Source organism: Molossus molossus, unplaced genomic scaffold (genome assembly GCF_014108415.1).
Source record: "Molossus molossus isolate mMolMol1 unplaced genomic scaffold, mMolMol1.p scaffold_m16_p_14, whole genome shotgun sequence".
NCBI lineage: Eukaryota > Metazoa > Chordata > Mammalia > Chiroptera > Molossidae > Molossus > Molossus molossus.
Window position 1 is genome coordinate 68,814,109 of NW_023425349.1, and position 22,065 is coordinate 68,836,173.

At 43.8% G+C, this 22,065-nt stretch overlaps 1 protein-coding gene across 1 annotated transcript in view; it reads left to right on the forward strand.

Annotated features, from left to right (window-relative positions):
- The first annotated feature begins 1,665 nt into the window (after positions 1 to 1,665).
- SH3GL2 (SH3 domain containing GRB2 like 2, endophilin A1) overlaps positions 1,666 to 22,065 on the forward strand; it is a 47,878-nt gene continuing 27,478 nt past the window's right edge. The window contains exons 1-2 of the mRNA XM_036261140.1: positions 1,666 to 1,731; positions 11,659 to 11,731. Coding sequence (XP_036117033.1) covers positions 1,723 to 1,731; positions 11,659 to 11,731 — 82 coding nt within the window. The 5' untranslated portion in view covers positions 1,666 to 1,722. The remainder of the gene's footprint in view (positions 1,732 to 11,658; positions 11,732 to 22,065) is intronic.

Here is a 22,065-nt window from a genome sequence, read left to right on the forward strand (position 1 = left end):
AAACATAGTAATAATACCTGTTTTTCATAGTTCTTGTGGTACACCGATGATAAAGTGTAAGAGAAGGTATGTGTCAGCTATACAAATTAAAGATATTAATATTGTGTTAACCTTTCACTTTTAATCATTGACCTTTAGCTACCTGAGATTGTATTATGTTAATGAAAATTGCTAGAGTCTTCTTAAGGTCTGAAATAAGAATTAAATAAAGGACAGAGAGACCAGGGCACTGTGAGCAGATATGCACTTGATTGGCGAGAGGAGGGAACTAAGATATACTGCATATATTGTAGGTTCAGACACAGCTTCTTATATTTATTATGTCATTTAATTTTCATAACAACTCTGTACTAAGCAAAAAAGTAGAGGATCCAGTCCAGGTGATGGCCTTCCATCACAGCATCTTCTTTCTGTTGCTGCTGCTGGGATGAAATGAATGGTGTCTTGTATACAGGGCCAAAGTAGTAATAGAATTCAGACTCTTGGTTTCTCCAAGAGTGATCTCTTCTAAAGGTTTCCCTGGTGACGTAAAGCAGGAGTGAAAGACAGAGAAAGGGAGGGTGAGGCATATACCTCAGCCCCCAACAAGGAGATATCAGAGTGTCCATGGCCAGGAGACAGAGCCATGCATTCAGGGGTCCTTTAGAAGGAGGTGACCCAAGCTCACTGGAATACACAGGTTGTTACTGAGGTTGCTACAGGTCTGGTCATGGTGGGAATCCTTGCAAACACCCTCAACCCACTGGTCTATTAAAGGAAATGAAAAATCATACTTTGTTATCTGTGTGTGATAACTTAAGATCAGTGATGTCTTATTGAACAGCAGCATCTAAATACCTGTACAATTAGAGCATTGTAAGAGGAGTGGAATTCTTGTATCATTTGCACTGCATGTCTCTGTCTTTGATGAAACCAAAGTATTTTTCTTGTGATTCCTTCATAAATTTTTATTAGCCTTAATTTGAATCTTTACTGCAGAACAGATAGGGTATCAAATTTGATAGGGTATCAAATTTTTTATGAACATGAATTCTACATTTGAAAATGACCATTTGCGTGTGTAAATTTATGAATATGCAATGTATGATAATGGGAGTTCACCACAAAGTGTACAGAGGTGCCCTCAACATCTTTCCATATAGTTTACCTTATGTATATAACAATATAGGCAGCTACAAGGAGCTTTTTGTAAGACTACGGTTCAAGTTCCTTTACCTGAAGATCAGCTGAGCTGCTATTTCTTTCTCTTCAGTTAGATAGATGTTTGTGATTATCTGTTCAATAGCCCTTGAGGAACAGATTGAAGAGGTAGCAATTTTCTACCAAGGTAGCATTTAAATCCATTATCAGGGGAGGTGGTGCTGTTGTCCCTCAGAACTTTCAAAAGGAAAATGTTAGTGATTAGAGTTATATAAAGATTTATATAATAGGAAGGGCAGTGGGGTGGAAATCAGAAGATACAAGAGTATTTTTAGTCATTTTTCAAATCTTACCAGGTAAATTATTTAAACTCTCTGAGCCACAGTGGAAACGGGACCACCGCCTCGGTCACCAAATGGCTGCGCAATGATACTAGCTGATGTTTGTGAAGGCACTTAAAACTCGTGACATACTTTTAAAAGAAACGTTATGATCATGCTTCTTTTTGGTTGTTTCCCACAGAAAGTGAGTGAGAAGGTTGGAGGAGCTGAAGGAACCAAACTAGATCATGACTTCAAGGAGATGGAAAGGGTAAGTCTTCACCACATAGAGTTCCCTCTGTTGTAAGATACAGCATACTCAGAAGAGCAAGGAGAAAGGAAAGAGAAAAGTGTTCTCCACTGGTACCTGAGAATACATCTTGTTATTCTTAAAAACACTCTTTCTTTAGTGTCTATTTTAAAACAGAAAATGTAGAGTATCCTGTCTCCCCTGTGTACTATCCCAAGAACAAAATATCAGTGAGGGTGAAATGCCATAATGTACTTTTCCTCATGGCTTTTGAGCTGGCATTCAATTGTGGTGAGATGGGAAGAAAGAGAATGTGGGGAAATGGTGTCTTAAATGTTTTGGGGAGAGTTTGAGTCACTTCCTGGCTTCAGAAGACTTTCCTGACAGGACTGTGCCAGCCAGAGGAGTGGGGTGTCATGGGGAGAAGGCGGTGGTGGAGTGTTTCCGACCTTGGCTCTTGCTCCTCTTCTGTTGCTTGTTGCATGAGTCAGTTTGTTGCTTGGAGCCTCTATGTTTTTATAAATATAAGATGAGACTACAAATTCCTTTTTCAAGGACTTTTATTAAGGATTAAATATAGTGATAATCCTTTAGCATTCTGCCTAAAAGTAGTTTCTCAATAAGTGAACCTGGAGGTGGTGCACAAAATATCCCATTTCATTTTTTTGTGACATATGCCATATTTTCTCTTCTTTTTTCTTTCACTTTGAGACTGTTTTTAGCAAGTGATACTTAGGCTTATGGTGAAGAGTGTGCATTGCTCTGAACAAAGAATTATTCTCGGTGTTAAATTATGGTTGGGTGAGGGATCTGGGAACACAAACCCTGTACTTGAACAGAGAGGATGTCAAAACCCTGTGATACCTAGAAATCATAGTTTTACTTAGTCCATATTAGTTCCAGTGGGCTGTCTCAGTTTTGCTATTTTTGCACTTTGTGAGAAGTGTTAAACAAAGAACATTTCTGTATATTCTCTGCCTTGTGTTTTCATTTTTTCTTCTGATGAATTTGTTGCTTCGTTCAAGTTCTTATTTTGTGCCTCCAGCGAGCCAGGCATATGGGGGATGTGGCAGGGAGCAGGATGGAGAAGGTTCCTGACTGCATGCAGTTCTAGTGGGGAAGGAAGACTTCGGACAAATGCTGACCAGTGTGGCACTAGAGAAGCTTAGAAGAGAGGAAACTCGCCCACGTAAGGTGGTCAGGGAAGACTTTCCTGATATTTAAGTGAAGATGCAGGGGATGAGTAAGAGTTGGCAGAGCCTAGTGTGTTTCTGGTGTAGGGAACAACAAACGAGAGAACAGGACACATTTGAGTTCCTGAAGATAAGGTGAGTTGCCAAGAGACAGTAGTCTCATAAAATGAGACTGTGTAGTGTTTACCTAGCTGGCCATTCTAAGTTCTTGAGATGGCCATCACTGATAGGATAGGTACCCATAGGCGAGGAGATTTAATATGAGAGTCCTCAGTCCTAACCAGTCTGTGAAACCAGCCTCTTACACCAAGTGCCTGGCAGCCACTTGTCCACACTGGACTGAAGCCTACGTTGATCCCCATTTCTCATCTCTGGACAGTTCTAAATACCACCTGATCATCAACCAGAGCTGGTAGCCATGGCTGTTCATGGTTCTGGAGATGATATTTTGTCCATTCTTCTCCTTCAGCATCTGAATCTCCAGACACACTCAGAGTGACTTGAGTCTGACTTCTGCACTGCCTGTGATGTTTGAGTCCCACACCCATTATGAGCATTCATGGAGGGTCTGGTAGTTTGCACCGACCTCTGTCTATATCCCATCTTTCTTAGTCTTCCCTTATCTTTTGATGTCTCCCTTCACTCCCACCCTGGAGGGAATTTATAGTATGCCACATGCCAGTGCCCTGTGGTCAATGACAGACTGGGCAGGTATTTAGGCATTTAGAACTAAGGAGTCAGAATTTATTCTGACTGAAGAGTTCTGCTTTCTTTGTCTGCCAGAACAAAAGTTCACTGCCTAAGCTCAAACAAACTAGATTTTGATTCTGAAATGAGAGTAAAGAAATTTGGAGAACAAAGTAGAGTTTATAACTGAACAACTGCTTAAGGTTTGAATCCATTCCAGTCTTGCAAACTAATTGAAATAAAGGAGATTCTTGCAAGTATTTTACTTCAGGCAGAGACTCAGACATCCCTTGAGTCTGAAGATAAGGTTTATTTCTCCTATTTTCTAGAAAACAATGAGTTTCTGGAGGTTTTATTTAAAAATCTAGATATTCCTGCAATAAAGTAATGTCTTGGTAATTGTTTGAAGAACGCACTTTGTATTTGGATTTATATCTATGTAAATTGAGAGATTTAGATTTCAGTGCAGTGTGGAAATTTGTTTTATTCCATTTTATTTCACACATCTATTGTCTATCTGTAGCTCTATTGGAAAGTTTGTACTTTTTACCCATGCTAAATTTGCAATAAAGGTAAATATTTCTGTGGTAATTAGAAAGCATATATTTTTGATTTAGAATATCAAATGTTTTGTCTCCTGTTAATATGTTTATTAGTCACAAAACTGTTTTAGCTCAATATTTCCAAGGCTACAGAAGAATCACCTTTTTACAGTCGGTTTTCTGATCATCAAGGATTTGGAGTAGAGAGACCTTTGTTCAGCTGTGTTCTCAGATGTGCAATTAGACAACAGAATGAAATAAATTAGAGGTTTGCATCAAGCAGCGCTACTGGGAGAGAGAAGTGGAAATTCCTAGAGGTTGCTTCTCTAATTAGCCACCCCAACCACCCTCCTAAGATAAAGTGAGATTACCATGTGTGTCTGTCAGTCCTTGCAGCTTCCTTCCCAGAGCGGAGAGGGTGGGACTTCTGCTGCTGCTTTGTCTCTGCAGGAACCCTGCCCATAACCATGTTTCTCTTCCTCTTAAGTGCCGTGCATGTAATTGTTTTTATGTTTATTTTAAATGGTATCTGTTGCTTAACCAGCTTCATTAAACACAAACTAAATTTCTTATCATGGTACAGACATTGCATGGATTTGTTCTTTGAAAACATGCAGATTTTCTGTCAAAAGGATTGTATTGCTATGCATCTCTCCCTTGAAGTCCTCCAAAAGTTTCTTGATACAATTTGGTGCTCCTATATTAGGTGCATCTGTGTTTACCAGGGTTATATCCTCTTGTGGGATCCATCCCTTTAATATTATGTAATGACCTTTTTTGTCTCTTACTATGTCCTTCATTTGGAAGTCTGTTTTGTCAGATAGGAGTACCGCTACTCCTGCCTTTTTCTTTTCATTCCTATTTACATGGAAAAATGTTTCCCATTCCTTCATTCTGTGTGAGTTTTTTGTTCTGAGGTGGGTCTCGTACACAGAAAATATATATGGGTCATGTTTTTTTTTTTTTTTTTTTTTCATTCAGCTACCCTATGTCTTTTGATGGGAGCATTTAAGCCATTTACATTTAAGGTTATTATTGATAGGTACTTATTTGTTGCCATTTTTATTTTTTATACCTGTGTTCCTCTTTTTCTCTTTTTCTTCTTCTTCTTACAATAGTCCCTTTAGGAGTTCTTGCAGTGCTGGTTTGGTGGTAGTAAACTCTTTCAGCCTTTTTTTTTTTTTTTTTGTCTGAGAAACTCTATATTTCCCCTTCAATTTTGAATGAAGCCTTGCTGGATAGAGTAGTCTTGGGTTCAGACCCTTGCCTTGCATTACTTCATGTCACTGCCTTCTGGCCTACAGTGTTTCTATTGGGAAATCAGCTGACAGTCTAATGGGAGCTCCCTTGTAGGTAACTTTCTGACTCTCTCTTGCTGCCTTTAAAAGTCTTTCTTTGTCTTTAACATTTGCCATTTTAATTATGATGTGTCTAGTTGTGGGTCTTTTGGGGTTCATCTTGTTTGAGACTCCCTGTGTTTCCTGGACTTGTGTGACTTTTTCCTTCACCAGGTTAGGAAAGTTTTCTATTATTATTTCTTCAAACGGGTTCTGTATTCCTTTCTCTGATTCTTCCCCTTCTGAAACCCCTATGATGCAAATGTTGTTACTTTTTAATTTTTTTCCATTTGGTGCTCTAGTTGGGTGATTTTTTTTTCTATCTTGTCTTCTAACTTGCTGATTCCGTCTTCAGCTTCTTCTAATTTACTATTGAATCCTTCCAAGATATTTTTTATATCAGCTATGTCATTTTTCATTTACCACTTGCCTTTTGTTCGTAGCTTCTACCTGTTTTTCATGCCTATGTAGTTTTCACTGAGTTCTTTATAATTCCTATTGACTTGCTTATAATTCTCACTAAGTTGTTTGAGCACCTTTATGACCATTACTTTGAATTCTTTAGCTGATAAATCACTTACCTCCATTTTGTTTAGTTCCTTTTCTGGCGATTCCTCCTTTTTGTTCATTTGGGGGTTGTTTCTTTTCTCTCAATTTTATTGGTCTGGTATTCCAGGGCCGGTGGGGCAGGCTGGGTCCTGGGAGCAGGTCTTGTGTCCAGAGGCAAGTGGTCCAGGCAGGTGGTGCGCCCTGGCTCTGGGATCCTGTCCAGTGGTCTGGGGGCACTAGAGGCTCTCATCCCTGACAGTGGGACCGGGGCTCTTTGCTGCAGTGGATCCAGTAGGTCGGTGGCTCCCTGCCCCTGGCAGCATCTGCGGGGAGTGCGACCCCCTCAGCTGCTGGTGGCACCCACGGGGAGGGCAATTTCCTCAGCGGCTGGTGGCACACGCACTGGCGGTGGGCTCCTTGGCTCGTTAATGTTTTCTTTTTGCATAGTATCTGTGCGTTATCCTCCGTCCAGGTGGATGCCAGTTCATCTCTTTATCATTGGTCATTAAACCCACACACTGTGCTCCATTTTAAGGTGCATATTTTTTCTGAAACTCTTAGTCACGTCCCTGTGACCACATCTGGTGTAAGTCTTCATCGGAATGAAGTCCGATCGTTCGACCCTTTGGTTGCTCCACAAAGAGCGTTGTGTTCGCTGTGCTGCCACCTAAGTTCAGAAACACCGAGTCCTGTTTTCCCCAGTGGATCCAGGTAATATTCAGATGCCTCAAAACAATAACCCCTTTCTAGTTAATTCAGTGCCTTTCAATACTCTTGTATCTTGTCTCTGAGGACTGAGGCACCTGCTGAAATGACCAGCGTCATTCATAGATCAGGGTGGCATTCCTTAGTGAAACCGGAACCTTGGCCCAGGGGTCAGCACACTTTCTCTATGAGTGCGCCAGGCTTTGTGAGCCACGGGCCACTGCGGTCTCTGTGGCAGCGCCTCACCTTTACTGTCACAGAGCAAAAGCCACTGTTGACGCTGTTTACACAAACAACGTGGTTACTGTGTTCCAATGCGGTTCATCTAAAAACACCGAAATTTGAATTTTGTATGATTATTATGTGCACTGAAAGAAGAGTCTTCTTTTGAATTTTCCCAATCATTTAAACATATAAAAACAGGTATTGGTCTGGTTTTGGCCTGCTAACCATAGTGTGCCAACCCTTGCTGTAACTGAAGAAGAATTTATAGTGAGTGAAGAGTCTAGAGAGCTATTTTTCTCCCTACCCAACATTGTACATTACAAGACTGGATAGTGGAGGAAGAAATTTCTGACTCTAAAGTACAGTAGACTCTTGAACGCACAGGTTTGAACTGCACAGGTCCAGTTATATGCAGACTTTTTCAATAAATACTTGTGCTGTCTCAGTCCATGGCTGGGAGTTCGTGGATTCTGAAGGCTGACTGGATGCCTTGGTTTATGCCATTTCATATAGGAGACTGCGCATCCAGGGATTTTGGTAAAGGTGGGGTGGGAAGTCCAGGAAAACTAATTCCTCATGGATACCAAAGGACAAGTTACATTTTGGGGGGAGTCAAAAGTCATATACAATTTTGACTGTGAGGGGCATCAGTGACTCTAACCTCTACATTGTTCAAGCGTCAACTGTATTGACAATTACTAAAATATTGGTACTGAGAAAAATAAAGAAAAAAGACCAGAAGACTCTATGACTGCGCTTTCACCTTCAGGGAAAAAAAATATTTTATATAGAGCTTTTATTTCCTGAAAATGTGCACATATTTGTATATATGTAGAGTTCACCTCCTCTAAATAGCATTCCCTGATGGCTTCCTACCCCTATCCAGACAAGATTAGTTAAAGAAATGGGAGCTCAGGAGCTCATAAAAATAGAAGTTATAATTCAGGACACATAAAAATTCATTTTCAAGTAATAGAAAACTTTGGGCATTGAAGAAAACATTTGCTATATGTCATAATTTCAAAGTTAAACTGTGCTGTTCTCAAATGGGAAAATCTCTTGCCAGTTATAATGAATTACTTAAGTGAAAATCTTAGTTCCTGTGAATTTTACCGGGCCTTTTCACAAGAGAATGTGTTGGAAGTTGCCAGGTTAGGATTATAAATAGCTTTCCTAGCAAATGTCTAACAAGGCACATTTGAGGTTCTCACAGGGTAATGGCCTCAGCCTGCTCCTGGCTGACAGTGTGGTTTAGTTTAGCAAAATGTCCCAGACCTTAGAGTGAGGACAGAGATGATAAGAAGTTAGAAATTGGCCAGCCTCCTACCTGCAGATGGTGACTGATGGTTCAGCTCCTCTCACACTCATTCTCAGAAACCTCATATCCAGGGCCTTCAGGACTACTTTGCTTCCCATCATAGCCACACTGGTCCTGTGACCTCAGGGAGTGCATTTCCCTTGTCTAGGTGCAGACGTGCACACTTAGAGGAGGAAGGGTCTGGAGCTGATTCTGCACTGGTCTCTTCCTCCTGCGTTAACTCTGCCACGTGATTCTCTGTCAGGGTAAAATCAAATGGAAGATCCTAGGGGATGATTTGTTAGAGCTGCGCCCTGCTTGGGGGATGTCCTGATAAGGCTGTACATAAATCATTGTATTGGATAAAGTTGTTTTCAAAGGTGGATTTAAATGAAGGTTACTTTGCACTCTGATCACAATGGTTTAGCTAGAGCTTGTGCTGTAGTGATGACTAGATTAGGTGACTAGGAGGCTGCCTCATTGGGAAGAAAGTCTGTAGAGATCTGGGTTAGTACAAGCTCTTTCCCGGGAGATTTCCATCAAATCACAGGGGATGCTGAGGTCGTCGTTATGCCTATTTCAGTCCGCTGAATCCTGCTCCGGGACCAAACGTAAGGCTCCAATATTGGTCTCTCCAGGGTGTCTGTGTCTCCCCTGAGAATACTGGCTTTAGCTGAGCAGGTAGCTTCTCTTTAAGGAGCAGGTGTAATTGGCTATTTACAGAGTCCAGAGGGGAGAAGCGGTTCCATACTCAAAATGAGAATCACTTTTCAGCCTCCTTGTGGACCAAGGTTCACACTGCTGGCATCCAGCTTCCCTAGAGAAGCCTGTGTGACTGTGGGGGGGGGGGGGGGCCGGAGTAGAATAGTTCTTTTGGGTGAAGTTTCCACAGACTTGGAGGATTTTCAAAACAAAAACAGAGGATGGGGTGCCAGGTGCTTTCCTCCTGGTGCTATGTGATTGGCAACTGCTGGGTCCCAGGCTTCATCTGGAGATGTTCCTGTTGCCTGTATTTCAAGAAGTCGTGGTTAAGAACACAGGCTCTAGAGCCAGAACTGGGCAAGTTTCTTATCCTCTCTGTGTCTGTCTCATAGGGTTTCTGCTGATTAAATGTGTAAAGATATTTAAAGCCTTTGGCACAATTTCTGAAAATCAGAGAACACGTCATGATGATGGTGTTTGTCATTGTTCTTTAGTACAGCAATAAAGTTCGAAATTGGTTCGCCTCCTAACATTTGGTAAGGTCAGGATGTCAAAATGGTCATTGGACAGTTCTGGCACTCTCTCTTAGGAACCTTGACCTTTGAAATTACTTAATTTTCGCCATTGCCACACAGGGCCTTTGGGTACATTTGAAATCAACTTCTTCAATCCTTGTTGCAGAGTCAGCAGAATATCTGAGTTTCCCTCCCGTCACACACGTAACCTGGACTTGCAGCACATTTGCTCTGCATACAGCCTTTGCATTCATTTCCACGACGTTGAGTGCATAGAGGTTGATTGGCAGTTTGCAGGCATTTCCAGAACCAGCATGTGTGGTTGTGTGACTCCTGCATTGCACAACTCCTGAGGACCACGCTTCACTCCTGAACTAAATACTGTTTAGTACATACTCAAATCCAAGACATCTTAGAAACTCAATCAGAACAAAAGGCCATGGTACAGGGTTCAGATGTAGGCAGGCACTTTTTAAGTAGGAGTGTTTTTAATGTAATGTTATACCATGATGACCTCACAGGAAAAAGTGTTTTCCTCTATCACTCACAGTAATAGCAAACTTCTTACACACAGTAATATGACTGCCATAAAATGGGAAATGGTCAAGTATTTAAAAACCAAACTGAAAGATAAAATCTTCTGATGGGTTATGACTTGGTTTCTGATTATGAAGAGAAGCAGGCTTACCACATTCATGAAAGGATGATTGTATAACTAGGTGCAGAAGATAATTGAAAATATTTCTGCAGTTGAGGGAAGAGCCCTTGAACTCCAGTGAAAACCAAACCAAGCAAAAATTCCTCGTGGACTTAATTGATATCTGAAATTCTACCATCAAAAATGAGTTTGTTTCACTCATGCCTGTATCTTGTTATATGCATGTATCTTGACAGGAGAGTGCATTTATTTTTCAGTAGTCATGTACGCTCTAGAGTAAATGAATGGACCAGATATGTTGGTAAAAAAGGATTTAGTGGGTGAATGTAGAGAGGACCTACTGCAATGAACAGCCTCTCCAACACACAGAGGGCATCAAGACCTGCTGAATGCAAATACTCACCATTCAGATGGACTCTGGCACCAAGACTTTATTTAGAATTGACAAAAAGTTCAAGGACTGTTTAGAAGTGTTTAAGCAAGATTTGTCTATACTAAGGATGTTCTCACACAACTTTCTGTCTCTTACTTAAATAAACAGAGTTGATGCTGCATTTTCATTTCTGTGGGGCAGTGACACTTGTCACCATACCTGGCCCACTGCAGACATCCAGTGAATGCCTCTGGGGCAAGGTATGATTCATTACCTCCATTTGGTTAGCTTTTATTTACATTTATTTTATGCTGAATTTATTCCCGGGCCATACATTTTTTGTTTCTTTTAGGATATCTTTTTCTTCTGTGCAACCTCTTCTGGTTTAGGAACAATTTGCTCTTTTTCAATAAGGATCATCTTCGTGTGGCAGAGCAAAAGCTTGTGAATCCCACAATGAGCTCTGTAAGTCTGGGGCACACCTGGGAGTTTTGTTTACCTGAACCAGGAAATCTGCACCCAAAACTTTAACCTCAGCATTACTCTGCATTTTTAAGCATGGAGCGCAAACCTCCAGCGCTCTTCTTGGGTCATGGAGTCTGTGTCCAGCCCCACTGTGGCCTGGGCACAACTACCAGCTCCAGCCTTGAGATGGCAGCATTGTAATGTAATAAGTTTCTTCTGTCAAGTGGCATCTTTCAGAGACTTAGTGGATTTTTTGGATAAGCCTACTTTTGATGGCCTGGGCAGCTTCACAGGTGTTCTTAAAGAGAACATGAAGATCGGAAATTCTTGGCTTTTGTGATTTTGTGGGTTTTTCTGGGTCAGTTGAATAGTGAACCATTTTCAGAGATCATCTCAGGCTTCTTTGGGAAATAAGAAGCTATCTCCACCTTATTTTGCCAGAAGACAATAAAGTCTAGTTTGAAACAACCTTTAGGAAATGACCAGTTTCCTCTTCGAATAAAGTAGGCTTTGCCACCTGAATGGAACACATGGGGTGCAAACCCATCCCCCCTCCTCGCAGCCCCCCAGCCCCTCACCTCCCTGTCAGGACTAGTCATCCTCTATTGCATTGCTGGTAGTCATATACCTACTCAAACAAAAACTAAGGTTCTAAAGCTAATGATCTTTGCCATTTAGAATATTAATTTTCTCATTTCAGAAAGTGGATGTCACCAGCCGGGCTGTGATGGAAATAATGACTAAAACAATTGAATACCTGCAACCCAATCCAGGTAAGGGGTCACTTTCCACATTCAGCCTATCCCTATAGGATACTTTCAAGTTTCTCTTTGAGAGATATTTTAGGTTCAGTGTACTTCTACTTCCTTAGCCCACTTTTCTGGAGGTTCAGTGACTCCAGGCATAGCACGTTCACCTGGGATGGGGGTACTTTTCAAAGCTGAAGGATTCCGTAGTATTTCATCTGACGGCGTTGTACTTAACAAACCATATTGCGTGGATGGCTCGGGCGGCCCATGATATCAGGGTAGCTACAAGGTGTTGTTAATGGTACTTTAATTTTCAAAGGATGTTAAGAAGAAAAATTAGGATACTATTAAGATAAGAAACAGTAATTCCCAGAAGGTTTGAAAAGATAGGAAGTTGAGTAATTTCTGTGAAACACAGAGGGTCTTCAAGAACACCACAGGTCAGTATTTGTCCTGCTAACGTGTTAGACCCTGCGAACAGGAAGTTGTCACAGAGATAATGGAGCTGTACCTCGAACAGAGAACCAGGCAGAACTGGAGCAATCTCTGGAGGCATAAGGTGTAACAGCAGTGCCGACATTATCGACCTCCTCCTCCCTCCTCTTCCTGTAGAGCAGTTCGTAACCCAGAGTGTAGAAACTTGAGGCAGGGCGGAATGCACCTATGTGAAATGCATTACTGTTCGGAAAATTGCTTACTCTTGAGACTGGTTTCTTTGGGAGTTGCAAGGTGGCATTTCAGTGTCTTTGGTGGTCCTAGGGAAGATGGTGCAGGCACAGGACCAGCCTCATGTGCTTGGATACCGAGCATTAGTGGGCAAGAGATCAGAAAAGAAAGGGTGTGGGATAAGAGGAAGCCAGCAGTGCCGTTGGCAGCGCTGACCAGCTCTCTACTGCCTCCTGCTGCCAGCTGCAGTGTAATTCAGTCTGTGTTTACCAAGGACAGAACAGCTACTGTTGTGAAGATGGACAAAGTATATAGGAGTACGGCTTCTATTTTTGTATTTCTTGTTAAGCCACATCAGAAATAGGATTATGTGAGGAAGGAAAATCTATATGTAATATAGTGGTAAGCTGTGGGAGCCAGGCATTTAACTGACATTGGTCCCAATGGTTAGGAAATTAGGCAAAGAATAGCAAAAAGCAGGTTTCTAACTTTAACCCAGAGCCATCTTCATGGCCTTTATATTCTACAGAAATGCAAGGATCTCATAAATGTACATGTATTTCTTAGTATTTAAACAGTTGTAATAAGTCAGGTTCTAAAAAGAGAACTGCTTACTCTGCCTCACCGTAAGAAATCATTATGTAAGCGCAAGAAATGTTGTCTTTAACTTTGACGTGCCCTTTGATTTATTCGGATTTACACATGAATTGTGCTAGTAACTCATTGCAGGGCTAAGATAAACAGAGAGGAGGGAAAGAAAAATACAGTATTTATTGAGTACTAATGCATTTTTAGTACAGGGCTACCTATATACACAATGTCATCTCTAAAAGTAACCATTTTTTTCTGACTGCAAAAATAAAATATATTGAACCAAGTCATAGTATAGACAGTGGAATGAATATCTACTGTAGTACTAACTCTCAGTGCGGGCCCATCAGTGTTCCAGGGTATAATGGAATGACGCTGTGCTGTAGGTAGAGATAGTACATTGACTAGTATGTCCCCCGAAATTCAGGGCCACCCGGAACCTCAGAATGTCATCTTATCTGGAATTAGATTTTTTCAGATATGAGTAGTTAATGATCTTGAGATGAACTCATCCTGGAGTTAGGTAAGCCCTGGAAACAAGGACCTGTGTCCTTAGGAGGAGAGGAGACGCAGAGAGGCACAGGGAAGAAGGTGTGAAGATGGAGCAGAGGCTGGAGATATGCTGCCCTAAGCAAGTGATGCCAGGATCTCCCAGAAGCTGGAAGAGGCAGAGAGGATTCTCCCAGAGCACCTCTGTGAGAACCAACTCTGCTGACACCTTGATTTCAGGGCCATGGCCTCTGAAACCGTGAAAGAGTGAATTTCTCTCATCGTCATTTGTTTGTGGTAATTTGTGATGGCAGCACCAGAAAATGGAATACAGAAGGCTTGCCTCGTTTTATGCAGGAATAAACTAGGGCCAGAGAATTTAAGAAACTTTCCCAAAGTTATACACCTAGGACTGGATGGAGCCTGGATCTGACTGCTTCCTAAACCCCTGTGCTTTACCTCGACGATCCTGCCTCTGAGACGGTGGGTTCGAGTTCATTGAGGTGTGAAGGGTCCTTCGCACGCAGAGTGGTGCCGCGGAAATCCAGAGGGAAGCAGTGCGGGGTTCAGACGTACGTCTATCTTAATAAAAGGATTACAGAAGGAGGTAGCTGGGGATATTTGAATTTTTAGAAAGGACACATCTTTAGTAGAATGCTGAATGGGCTATGTGGCTGCCAACATATTACCTTTATGGCTGTTTGAAGTGGACCGGGTATCTGCCACCACGGAGAGCAGCGAAGACCGTCACCAGGCAGTTCCAAGTTGGTTTCAGAAAAGCAGTTACGTATGGGCAGGCCACATACATATGCAAATAAGTGTCACCCAGATGAGTCCAGGACCAAACAAAAGTTCATATACTCATTCTACCGAATTTAGGTCATCTGTATTTAGTTGATTTATGATAGATCTGATTTAGTTCCCCCATGAATTTCCTGCCTTAAGAGCAGTCACTGGCTGTGGTGCTCATGAAAGATGCTGGCTGGTCAGGTACACGTGTCCAGGACCCACGTGTCCTTGAGAGGGGACCCAGAAATCCAGCAAATCCCGAGAGGCATCCGATTCTTGGGCACAAAAGAGCACAAAGAATATTCCCAAGCTCATACAATTTGCTAAATACTTTGACATCTCAGCCTGTCAGTGACCCCAGGAGCTGGTCACCCAATATGGCTCGCTGGGTGCTGGTCCAGAGTAAACAAGATCTGGCCTGGGTCAGGACAGAGGCTAGCTTCAGTAACAGTTTGCATGGCCAGGCCAGTAGCATCAGGGGGAATTAATGCTCGCAGGGCACGTTGAGAGTATCCTGTATGAGATTAACACTCTAGGGTGCCTTCTGGTTTTTAGATCTTGTGGTTGTGTATCAGACACCCCTTTTCTTTATTCTTGAAGCGTTGTGTATGTTGAAATGATGACCAAAGAGAGTTTGATTAACTTTCATGAATTTGTTGATATGCTCTGTGTAGGTCCCACGTCACTCTTACCCACCTCCAGAGCAATGTATACAAGTCTGTATATTGCACCGTGTGCCCACCACCCAAGGTGAAACCATCTTCCATCACCATGTATTGGGCCCCCTCCACCCTCACCATCCCCACCCCTTTTCCTCTGGTAACCACCACACTGTTGTCTGTGTGTCCAGAGTGATATTTTTAAAAGGCAAATCTGATCAGATCACTATCTTGCTTATAAAACCCTTCAATGGCTTTTCATTGCTTTTAGGATAAGCTGAAAAATTTTAACACGGCTTAAAAGGCCCTCCCTTCATGGTCAGTCTGCCCTTTTATCTCCACCTTGCCAGGCCACAGTTCCCTTAGGTCCTGTGCAAAGGTCACTTAGAAGCCTTCCTTGACCCCCGACAACATTCGGTTCCCTGGTCAGCGCCCCTTGGTGGTACATGCCAATTATTGTAATTGTGTGATGTGTGTGCGTCTGTCTGTCCTGCTCTGAAGGGTCAGGGCTGTGCCTGTCTTCACTACTGTATGCCCAGCCCCCAGCTCGGGTCCGCCAGCCAGTGGCACTTGGCTATTTGAATAAATGAATTAGGAAACACAGCTGACTGAGCCTAATGTGATCAAACTGCTCTAATACAAAGGACAAGAAGGGCAACCCTTCCTCCTTCCTTCTCCCTAAACCATCAGCTCTACCCATGTAACCAACACTTACCAAATGCATTCACTTTTATGTGAAGACCAATCCTAGGTGCAGTGCAGGTAGAAACAGAACCAAGACTGAGCCTCTGCTCTCTGGGACCTCACAGTCTAACAGCACAAGGTACGCACACCCTGAGGAGAGTGGCCCAGAGGGCCGGGAAGTCCAGCTGACCGGGAGGTAAGCAGGGTCAGTGGGCTCCCAGGTGTGCAGGTGAGCCCTGTGAAGCAGGGCTTTGGAGAACACAGATCAGAGAGCTGTAAAGTCTTTCACTTTGGACTGTGAAATTATTCTAACAGGAGCAGCATAAACTAGTACACATTTCCAACCTGTTCGGATAAATAATTGGAACATGAAAAGTACTGTGTACAAATCCCATTCTATTGATCGTGAGCCCCAATTCTCATGCTGTGTAAGAATGAGGATCATGTAAGATATAAATCAGTTTCCTCATCTGAGCATCTGATACCTTGTGGAGAAAAATGTACTAAAACAACATTTTTTAGTACGAATACGATGCAAGCCAGGTGGGTAATTTTGACTTTCCTAGTAGCCACATTAAGAAAGTAAAAAGAAAGGTGAATTTTATTTTAATAATATATTTAACCTAATATATCTAAAATATTAACCAACATTAAAAATTACTAAGACAGACTGACAACCCTCAGAAGAGAGGGTTGTGGGGGGTGGGAAGAGATAAAACACAGATCTTATATGCATGTATGTGTAACCAATGGACATGGACAACAAAGCCGGGGGACAGGGCGGGGGGGGGATGGGGAGGAGGGTGTCAATGGGGTGAAAAAGGAGAAACATCAGTAACAAAAATAAAATAAAAAAATAAAAAAAATTATTGAGAAATTTTTTCTTGTACTAAGTTTTGAAATTTTGTGTCTGTTTTACACTTGCAGCGCACTGTGGTTTGGACTGGCCACCTTTTAAATGCTCAATAGCCCCATGTGGCCACTGGCTCCCATTATAGACGGCACGGGACTGGTTTTCTTTTTAGCCTATTTATTATATTTGGATGTATGCTTGATGTTTAGCTGCTTGGTTTTTGTATATTAGTGCTTTTTTTTTTTCAGTAGAGAAATGGACTCTTGATTTGGATCAGGGCATTTTTAAGTGTATCTGTCTTTTTTATTCTCCTGTAAATCTGTTTCATGGCACTGAGGATCTTCCCCTTAAATGGGCTAATAGATGTGGCCCGGCCAGGCTGAGCTCTCTTCCCGGCCATAGCATACTGGCCATGACAGAGGCCTTCTCAGTTTGAACTGAAAAGTTATTCTGGCCCTGGCCGGTTTGGCTCAGGGGTTAGAGCGTCGGTCTGCGGACCAAAGAGTTGTGGGTTTGATTCTGGTCGAGGGCACGTACCTCGGCTGTCGTTCCTTCCGGCCCTGGTCGGGTTTGTGTGGGAAGCAACCAGCCGATGTGTCCTTCTCACGTCGATGTTTCTCTCTCGCTCCCTCCCTCCCACTCTATATGAAGATAAATGGAAAAGTGTCCTCAAATGAGGATTAAAAAAGAAAAAAAAGTTATTCCGACTCATGTTTTAATTCAGTGCAGATTTCCAAGATGTGAAAACCAAAAGCAGTTTAACTATGAAAAACACTGTGCGGCCCTGGCCGATTTGGCTCAGCAGTTAGAGCCTCGGCCTGCGATCCAGAGAGACCCGGGTTCGGTTCCCACTAAGGACAGTTTGTCCCCGGCCCTGGCCTGGTTGGGTCGTGCGGGTAGCAGTCACTCCATGTCCCTTTCACATTGATGTTTCTCTCTCTCTCTCTCTCTCTCTCTCTCTCTCTCTCTCTCTTCCTCTCTCTCCCTCCTGCTCTATCTGAACAAAAAATGGAAAAATGTCCTCAGGTGAGGATTCAAAACAAAACAAAACACAAAGAAAAACACCGTGTGTAGTCAGAGTTTGGTTCTCTACCGAAATGCTTTCCCCTGGCACGCCTCATGGCCCAGCTTTCTCCGGCGTGCCTGCCATGTGTAGTCAACGGGTATCCTTAGACGTCGACTCAGAATTTTTCAATAAGAAATTCAGATCTCATTTGTGGAAATTTGCCTGTGGAAGTAAAAGTTCACTGTATTAATGTTAAAATAGTATGAGAATCCTTGAAAAGTTACTATGTCAATATCGTTATACTTCTTTCCCATGGGCTTCTCTCTTAGTTATTTCTTTCCAAAGATGAGTAAAGATAATGATTATGAAATATTTGGTGGCGGTAGAATTGAAAGTCAATACATATGTTACTGGACAGTCATGCATTCAAATCCTGGGCTCCGCACCCCAGGGAAGGTGCTGTTCCCCAGAGGGCACCCCTAGAGCTGTGACCCCCCCGCGCTGTCGGCTCTGAGCCCTGTGCCGTGCGTTGTCCCCCTCAGTAGGTCTGTGAACAAGGGCTGCACTAATGCAGCCGTCCTCCACTGAGAGAGCGGGGTGTGTACTGAGCCTAGCAGCCAGAGCTTTTCCAAATCCCGACACCGAAAACTAATCCAAATGCGTACCGGACAGATTTACAAAAGTGATTTTGAGGAAAATGCTGCTGACTTAAAGGTATAGTGTCTTTCAGGGAAGAACATAATTGAAGAGGAAATTGAAAGTTGGGTGATTTGTGGTATATTTCATATACTATAAGTAATAAAAAGGCTAGAGGGTTTTCTTAGTTTTACTACATATTTGGGGAAAATATTGAAAATTAATAAGTCCCTAATATATTTGAGACACCTTAAGTAATCTAGTTTTAAGTTGGCTGGAATTGGTGTATTAATATTATTCAATCACTGTGTCTTTAAACGCAACCTTACTTGAAATGTTACTAATTGTAAAAGAGCTATTGTGCAATTAAAGATATGCACAGAGATACGGGAAACGGAGCTGGTGGAGCCTCGCGCTGACAGCCCCGAGCTGCTGTGCACGCCTGCCCGTGTGTGGTCCCTGCCCGGCCCGCTCGTGGTCCCTGCCCGGCCCGCACGTGGTCCCTGCCCGGCCCGCACGTGGTCCCTGCCCGGCCTGCACATGGCCCCTGCGCCCTGCCTCTCCAGGTCCGCTCTCCTCGTGAGACCGCTGCAGCCTCACCAGCCTTCCAGTTTCTCCAGTGCTTCACGCTCCTCCCTGCATCAGGACTGTGCACTGGCTGAACGCTCTCCCTGGAATGCCCCACCTGCCCTTAGGTGACACCTGTCTTCTTCTCACCTTCCTCTCTCAGCTTGAATACCACCTCCTCTGAGAGGCAGTCCGCGAGCCCTTGTCTCAGCAGGTCTCCTCCGCGATCTCTCCCGTCACTCCCACTTACAGTGCGGATGAAAGTGCCCATCCGAGTTACAGGGCCAGATGATCTGAAGTCTTTTCCTACATTCCTACCTATCTCCGTCTCGCTCCTTCGACACCAGCTTCACCGGCCGCCCCACTGTTCCTCACGCACACAAGCACTGTCACTGATGTCACCCATGCAGACCGCGTGGTCCTTCTGCCTGGGCCACTTCGTCTCCAGGCCTTCTCAGATCTTCTCTCAGGTCTCTGCTCAAACGTCATTGTATTTGTGCAGCTGCTCCAACCATCTAATTCATTTATTTTTTCTTTATTGATTTTAGAGAGAGAGGAAGAGAGAGAGAGAGAAACATTGATGAGAGAAAACATCGATTGGCCACGTCCTGCATGCCCCCCACTGGGGATTGGGCCCACAACCCTGGCATGTGCCCTGACCGGAAATTGAATCTGCGACCTCTTGGTGCATGGGTCGACGCTCAACCACTGAGCCACACTGGCCAGGCCTCCAACCATCTAATTTAAAACATGACCTCTTACCACAATCTGGGCCCTTTTCCCATTTTATTTTCCTTCAGGGCACTTATCACAACTTAGATTTTTATTATATGTTAACTGTTGAAGGTATGGCTTGTCTTTGCCCCCATAAAACAAGTGGCCTGAGTGTAGGACTACACTACACTACAGTCAGAGAACCCCGTTCTTAACTTTTATTGTACTTATCACAGTATTTACTTTTGTGTCACTTTTATTTGTTCAGCATACTGTCTTCCTCCATTCTTACTCCCATTCTGCACTCCTTACATAGCAGCCAGTTCATCCCATGAAAGATGTAAGTCGTATCTCGTCACCCCTCAGCTTATTACTCACCAGTGCTTCCCATTGAGCTCAACTTGGGCTTCCTGACCACAGGGCTGGGCATCACTTGGCTCTTGATCTGCCCCTGAGACCGTGTTATCCTCCCTCTACTCTTGCTGGCTTCTTCTCTGATCCTTAGTCAAGCTTAGAGTATTCCTGCCTCAGGGCCTTTGCACAGGAACTTCCTCTGCCTGGAATGTTCTCCTCCTGATCCCATTGTAGCTTCCTCGCCTCCCTCCATCCCACCTCCCTGTCCAGTCCTTCCCCGGCTGCCCTCCTGAAATAGCCTCTCCCCTCCACTCTCGTCTCCCCTCCTATTAGTCTATCGCCATTTGGAATTATCCTTCATTTTATCTTTTTATTTATCATTTGCTCATCACCCTTATTTCCATCTGGAATATAATCTCCACAAGGGTAAGGGCTTTGTCCTGGTAACTATCCCTAATATACAAATAGGGCCCTCAGTAAATATTTATTGAATGAATGCTGTTTTCTCTCTCTCACTGTGTCATAAACTCACTATATGTCTGTTTTGCTCATTTACATATACAGTACCTAGCACAGTGTTTGGTACTTAGTAGGTGCTTCATTCACTGAATGAATGAGTTAAATCATGTTAAGCATATTTAAACTCCATCTTATATGAGTAACTAACCTTTCAGGTGGAGTCATGGTCCGCAGAATTGAACAGGCCAGGCTCAGCGCTGTTATTGCTCTGTGTATAGTATGCCTACTCGGTGTCATGCACAATTACTTCAGTTCACAGTTGTTTTGGAAAAGTGCGACATGGAAATGCATGCTCTCATGTTTAAGAGTGTTGGACTGAAACTATGAAAAGAACATCCATAGGTACAGATGCAGATGATAGTTGGTCCTGTGTTCAGACTGAAAACCGAAGCTTCAAGAGAGATTAAACAGTTTGCTGCAAACCACGCAACAGAAGAACCAGAATTCATGTTCAGAGGTGACTGTCTCCAGTGTCCATTTTGTTTCCACTGTCTCGTGCTGCAGACTGTGAAGACACTTTCAGTTGTGGCATGTGTGACGACTCCCCTCAGGCGTGACCTCTGCTGTTCACACCCTTGTGTGATCCCTTCCCTCTGCGTGTAGCTGGGACTTGTGACTTGCCTCCAACCAGCAGAATTGGCAAAGGTGAAGGAACTGCACACTCATCGCCCCCTTGATCGGGCTGTGTTCTATGGCAGAGTTGGTGGGATGTCACTCCCGTGATCACGTTGTACAAACTGTCAGCAGACTGGAGTGAGGGAGATGCCCCTGCTGGCCTGAGGAGAGGGCCAAGTGCCCAGGCACTGGGGGGGGGGCCTCTGGGACCCAAGGGTGGCCAGTAGCCGACAGCTAGCAAGGAGCCATGGCCCTTAGGCGTACCACCACAAGGAAGTGAAATTTTGTCAAAAACCCAAGTAAGCTTAGAAGCAGGATCTTCTTTACTCAGGCTTCCTGATAACACGGCAGCCTGGCCGGCACCCTGAGTGCAGCCCTAGGAGACCCTGAAGAGAGCGTGCTGGTCACGCCTGGACTTCTGACGAAACTGTGAGATACGCGTGTGTTGTTTGAGCCACTAAGCTTGTGGGCCTTTGAGATGCAGCTCGGCCAACATGCACCGCGCTGCCTGTCCCTCAGCCAGAGCTCCTGTGTCAGGCATGTCACTGCTGGGCCATCTGGACATTTGCTCTCCTCTCTTTGGGTCCCTGGATACCTTGCATTGAAGCACGAGATTAATTGGGAAAACCTGTCACATCATTTCAGCTTAGGATGAAGTCTTCTGAAGCCCCCAGGGAGTGATCAGACAGGTCCACTCTCTGCTAAAACTGAAGATGTGTTTGAAACATGAGACAGTGAAAAACACTTGGCACAGTGCCTGACACTTTGTAGGGACTCAAGAAATGTCCTCACTCCATTCTTCTCTTCCCAGGGGCTCACAGCCCAACCTGGGGGCATCTCAGGTACCTACCCCACAGTCCCTGCACAGGTCAGGTCTGCCGGGAAAGGTCCGCAAGAGCCTCCCCCAAACACCGCTGTGCCAAGCATTCACCCCATCTGCCGCAGGGACCTGGAGACGCGAAGGCTCATTATGTTCGTACACAGAGGGCTGTGTGTTTTTCAAATTGTAGGAACCATTTTATGTCCTGTGGTGCAATTGCCCACTTTCCCAGAGTGCACTGCGAGACCTGTATTGGCACCTTGAAACACCCCCGTGCGGAGGTGGGAGATGTTCACTGTCCCAGCTCACAGGAGCTCAGGGCTGCTGATGGTGTACGTGCCTCAGTGTCTTAAATACCTCCCCGCTGCTTCCTACATGGTAGGGACTTAAGAGAGC